This window comes from Berghia stephanieae, chromosome 9 (genome assembly GCF_034508935.2).
Source record: "Berghia stephanieae isolate SIO BIC M18660-M18661 chromosome 9, UCSD_Bste_1.3, whole genome shotgun sequence".
In the NCBI taxonomy this organism is placed as follows: domain Eukaryota; kingdom Metazoa; phylum Mollusca; class Gastropoda; order Nudibranchia; family Aeolidiidae; genus Berghia; species Berghia stephanieae.
Window position 1 is genome coordinate 29684023 of NC_088368.1, and position 6000 is coordinate 29690022.

The window sequence follows — 6000 nt, forward strand, 5'->3', positions numbered from 1 at the left end:
GTCGTGTTTTGTTGATAAAGGGGAAACCCAAAACGTCCACAGTAATTGTCATCGTCTAATAAATTGAAGCTTATAATTCAATACTTATCATTATTTTTTCCTTCGAGCTTCAAGCAGCAACATTTTCATTCCTTCTCCTGCATGGAGGGAGACAGTCAAAGGGGTATTTTTTAAAAATGAGAGATTATATATTTTTTCCTTTTAAATCTTAGATTTTTTCAAGAAATATTTATGCCTTTCAACACTAGAAGCATTTGCTTTACATTGGATACATTCAACTTTTTTTTATTGACTGAAATACCAAAAAATTATTTGCCTTTACTTTGTTATTTAGTGCTTAAAAATGTGTTTAAAAAGCCCAATATTTTCAATCTTCTTTTTTTTTTTCTTGTGAAAGTTGTAAAAATCTTTAAATCTCTGAATTTGAAACATTTTCTTCCAATGCAGGTCCACTCCAGCAGTCCAAGATCCCCCATGAGTGGCCGGGAGAATGAGCTGACCCATCTTTTGAAGACTCAGCTGGCCGAGGCCATTAACCTGCAGAGTAAAGACCAAGTGGCCCAGTTGTATGAGGTGGTTCGATGTGTCCGACCATTTGACCTACAAGGGTAAGGATGTTCATTGATTATTTTATAATAGTTGATAGACTTTTCACCATATACCAGATTCATGTCAGATTGCATGAGCTCAAGCAGTGAATGAATATAAAATCTTTTTTTTTTTAATGACAAATTAAATAATTTTCTTTATTTCTATATAATATTGATGTACTTTACCAAAATATCACCCCGAAAAGTCTTCCATTGTCGTAAATTAATTGAAACCAACAAGGTCCAAGAAAAATGTCTGTTTTCTGTATTAATTTAGGAAGTTAAAGGTAGGTCAAAACTTTGGATATCAATTGATTGACACCTGCTTTTCTAAATGGATTTGAACAAGGGACTAGCTGTTAGAGCTTAAAGTGTAAACTGTTTTGTATAGGAAAGAAAACCTTAAAATATCAGATTTTTTATTTTAAAAAGCTATGATGACAGGTGTATGAAGTATCAAAAAGATTGACATAGATATTAGATAGTCTGTTTGAGTTTTGAGAGATTATTTTATCCTCGCTGATAATGGCTCAACTTACATCAGTAAGAAAAATAACAACCCCCGCACCCCTCCTCCCCCCTGACCCCCCTCCCCCCAAAAAAAAAGAGAAAAAGAAAAGATCCTCACCAATCATAGGAGCAACAAAACAAATAACTAAAACAGCAAAAGTAATGCCATTACAAGTGATGAAATCATTGACATCAACTAGTTTATGAAAATTTGTTCTTTTCAACATGAATATCTTGATTGTAGATTGATAAAAACGTTTCAGAATATTTGTATACAGACTTTACGACTTGTTGACGGGAAAATATAGACATTTTTTTTTTTTAAATCAAATGACTTGCTTGTGAACATGTGCTTTTTAATAATGAAAATGTTTTTTATTCTCAAAATGATTTCACTACTTGTCTCTCAGCTGCAAGAAGTTGGTGGCATCCATGAAAGAGGATTACAAGTCCAGATCTCCTTATATTGCCTACCTGATACGATGTCGAAATCACCTGCTGGCAACACGAAGTCACCTTCAACGATTTCTCAACAGAGTCAACAGGTAATAAAGGCATGCCACTTATGCAGATTAAATATTTACATGCTAATTTTTCGGGAGCTAAGTGTAGCTAGATTAAGATTTTCTTACTAAATGTTTTATAGGTAAGAACAGTTTCAATAATTTTGTCGGAAAATGATTTTTAATATATTAGTAGGTTTCCAGGTTTTTAGGTCCTTGATCCTGTCTTAAAATTGATTATTTTGTTTAGATCATGTAAGACGTTTAAAGCTTGCTTCAATTAAATGTACTGCTAAATAAATGCTATCTATTATTATTGTTGTTATTGTTACATCGTCTGAAGCATTTAAAAATTACAGGCCATATATATGGATGGAAGTCATGTATTTTTGGTCAATGCATATTTTTTTCTTAAAATTTGGATTAATATACATCAGCAAGATATGAGAGACTAGCTCTGAAATTTTTTTTTTATCAGGAATTGATTCTCAAAGTAATGAAGAAATGTGGTTACAGTCAAGCCACTTAGTTGGAACACTGTTGTTAGGCAGAAATCATTTGAATTAAGAGACATTCCAATTAACCGATTCTGCAACTGGTCTCATAATAGGAACAACCTATCAAGGCAACACACAACTATAAACTGGTAGTAAATTAGATATTGTTTAAGCTATTACAAAAGCTTTATCTCAGTTGCTTGTATAAAATTTTGTCTTCAGTTTTCACAATATTCAACATTACCGGCATGTGCATTGTCATTATGACAGATGTAAAATATATGAGTGGCTATTTTATGACGACACTAGTATATAGTATGGTCATAACACTCAGAACCCTTAGTCATCCGATATAAATTAAAAAAAAAACCATATTACACTTTCAACCAATGCAACAGCTCTTCAAAAGCAAACAGTGATTCGCATTATTAGCTATGACTAATAAATAGAGGTGCCTAAATGAGTCAATAAAATGGAGATAAAGATAAAGGGAGTAAATCTGACTCATGAATGAACAACACAAAACAAACGATGTTTCGGCCCTTGGCCTTTTTCAAGTAAACACAGAATACATATATATTTATATTAGATTGTTTCAAGAAAGAAGATGCTCCGATTATGATTAACTGGTGTTCTGTGTTTACTTAGAAAAGGCCAAGGGCCGAAACGTCGTTTGTTTTGTGTTGTTCATTCATGAGTCAGATTTACTCCCTTTATCTTTATCTCCATTATTAGCTATGCTCTTATATACCGTTTATTGCAACCAAGACCCTCAAATTGTCAAATAAAATTGAAGGGAATTGATTGTAAGTGACTCAATGGTAGTGATTGTGGCTTTACGATGTGTGTTATTGTTGTAGGGATATTTTGCGTTGGGTTAATTGAAAATAAAAGTTTGTGTAGCTCCGGAATTGTTCCAATTAACCGGCATACGTTCCAATTAACCAGTAGAAATTGTATATATAGAAAAAAGTCTGTCCCTGGTAGACTGTTCCAAGAAAGATGATGCTCCGATTATGATTAACTGGTGTTCTAAGTAAGAGCGTCAACTGTTATTTGTGTAAACTTTTTCAAGACGTTGTGAAGCTATTACTGCTATTCTTTTTTTTTATAAAAAAAACAAAACTCTGGGTTTAGATACATCATCGAAACTGATTAAAATTCCATATTTTTTAGTTTAACATAATGTACGTAGATGTCTTTTAATGTTGAGACATTACTAAAATAATTTTTTTGCACAGCCTCAGATACATCAGGAAATGTTTACACAAACACCAAGTCAAGTAATGCGACATTAATAAAGAGATTCTGTTGAGTTTACCTTAATGTTCATCTGGTCACATATACGAAGAGTTACAGCCTTGAAAATTCTTCAATTCCCGTTATCTGTGGTCTTTAGAGGTCTTTGCAGACATATTCCAATGTATTCATATAATCAATAGAAAAGGTTTGGAAAGAATTCGAAACTCGACAATGGGACTCTTTAATTTAATTTAACATCTCTTATTTTTCCCACCCCTTCCCAGAGATAAAGACATCAGTCGTAGACATCTTGCTAACATGAGTGCTCAAAAGTTCTTGGACAGACGTGAGAAACAAATGTGGAAGTTTACATCAGATTTCAAGAAACTGACTATGGCAGACGAAAAGGTACATTTTTGTTGGGTTTTTTTGTTTAAGTTTATTTAAGTATTTCCATGATATTGCAACTGTTTTTTAAATTTGTAATTGATCATGCATGTGGTTTCCTTCAAATCCACAATGTCAATGAAATAGGAATTTATCTTGCTTTAAGTTGTTAAACATACAATAGCAATTGCTTGCTACCATTCAGATAGGACATGAATTTATCGCAAAGTACTTTCCTCCATATCTAACTGACCCTTCTATCTAATCCATGCAAAGTGACAAGAGTTATAAAAACTTAACACTGTGCTGTAGAACTAGTTTTTGCCCAAAAAGACATGTTTATAGAAAGAACTTACTGCTTCTGTGTTTGAGTGAAAAAAATATATTTTGTGTTGCTTTGACGTCAAGTTTTAGGGAAAATCCTGAAAATGGCCAGCATGGAGAGAGTTAATTTTAAAAGATGAATGAACTTTAAATGAAATTTTTAAAAAAGTCCTTCAGAGCTCGTTATCCCGGTTTCTATAGCGTGAAATAAACAATAGCAATTGCTTGCTATCCTTTGGATAGGACGCTAGTCTATCACAAAGTACTTTCCACCAGATCTAACAGACCCAGCTACCCAATCACTGCACCTGGGATCGAACTCTGTCCCTTTGCATGTGAAGCGAGGGCTCTACCAACTGAGCTATTGGGACCCCCTGAGCTTTAAAAGAAATAGGTCTAATAAAATTTTTTAAAATGGTATCCAAGTAACTTTTTGTCAAAATCTTTTTATAATGCGGGATAGCCTACTTGTTCTTAAAATTGATACTTTGTGCGACTATGTGGTCTAGTGGTATGACACTCGCTTTGGGATCGGAAGGTCCTGGGTTTGAGCCTCGCTCAGTGTGCAGTTGAGTCCTTGGAAAAGGCTCTTTACTCACTTCCTCTCACTGCACTCATGTGTAAAATCATTACCTAGCCGTCAACAGCATTGTCTCTGTCGAGGAAAAAATTTGTTACAGGCGGCATGTCTCATTTTACATGTTACATGTTGCTGGTGGCCAGAGACCCTTTGTAAAGCACTTTGAGGACGTTTAGTTGATATTGCGCAAAATAAAAATTCCAAGTTTTTTTTTTTTTTTTTTAAATTTTTTTTTTTTTTTTTTTTTTGTGTGGGCAGCTTGGATTTCCCTAGCTAGCAATTTGCTATTTGTGTTTTTGACTTCCAGATTGACGTACTTCAGAGTTTTCTGGACCATTTGTACAACGACATGATGCATGATGCCTTGTGGAAACGTACGTGGATACATATTGCAGACTTGCAATATTTATTTGATTTGATTAGTTTGAATGAGATATTATGATTTTTTAAATCTATTTTTTTTTGTGTGGAAAATTATGATTTTAAAATTTTCTTATCTTCAGATTCCGATTGTTAAATTTTTTTTGTTTTTTTTTTGGTTTGTTTTTTGTTGATTAAAGATGTTTTTTTTTTTCATTAAAAAAGTATTATATTAAATAGTACCGAATTTCTAGAACATGCAGCACAAGTTACATGTTAGCAATACAGCTCTTCTACAGTATTTGTTTCATTTTATATAGTCAGGTACTCATTCACACCAGAATCAAGGTGGTAATGTGTTGGAAATTTTAAATGTTTTAGTTAAATGCCCTCTTCAACTCAATCTTGGTTAAATAAAGATGTCTCTACTGTTAAATAAAGATGTTTATACTGTTTTAAAATCTGATTAAGTGGGATAGGACCATTGAAACTCAAAGATGTCCTCATCAAAATTCAATCGGTAATCTTCCAATTCAAAGACACATCACCAGTATTCTCTTTCTTGCCAAGGTCAGAGCACCCAGTCCTTAACCATGATCAATGTTGCTTGACCTAACAAATTATAGAAATATGTGGTTATCATTTATTGGCTTTTTCTTCTAAAGACTTTATGGATTGTCAAGTATACATTTGTCTTGTAGTTTTGAATTGAGTGAAGGTAGTCGTCCTTCAGAGCCATTAAGCCCATGGAACCAGAGTTTATCTCAGATTTCATAGTGTGAAACGGACAATAGAAATTGCTTGCTACCCTTTGGTTGGGATGCTAGTCTATTCCAAAGTTTTTTTCTACCAGATCTAACAGACCCAGCTACCCAATCACTGCTTGGTGGACAGAGGTGTCAGAAATAAATGTTGACTTCACCTGGGATGGATTTCAGTCCCTTTATGTGGGAAGCAAGAGCTCTACTGAGTTTAAGGTTACATATTTATTTAATATAATGCAGTAA

General features: G+C 33.5%; 1 protein-coding gene across 1 annotated transcript in view; it reads left to right on the forward strand.

The window, feature by feature from the left end:
- LOC144980021 (GTPase-activating protein and VPS9 domain-containing protein 1-like) overlaps positions 1-6000 on the forward strand; it is a 51102-nt gene that overhangs the window by 26250 nt on the left and 18852 nt on the right. Inside the window, exons 20-23 of the mRNA XM_078927463.1 lie at positions 448-608; positions 1511-1645; positions 3627-3750; positions 4941-5007. Coding sequence (XP_078783589.1) covers positions 448-608; positions 1511-1645; positions 3627-3750; positions 4941-5007 — 487 coding nt within the window. The remainder of the gene's footprint in view (positions 1-447; positions 609-1510; positions 1646-3626; positions 3751-4940; positions 5008-6000) is intronic.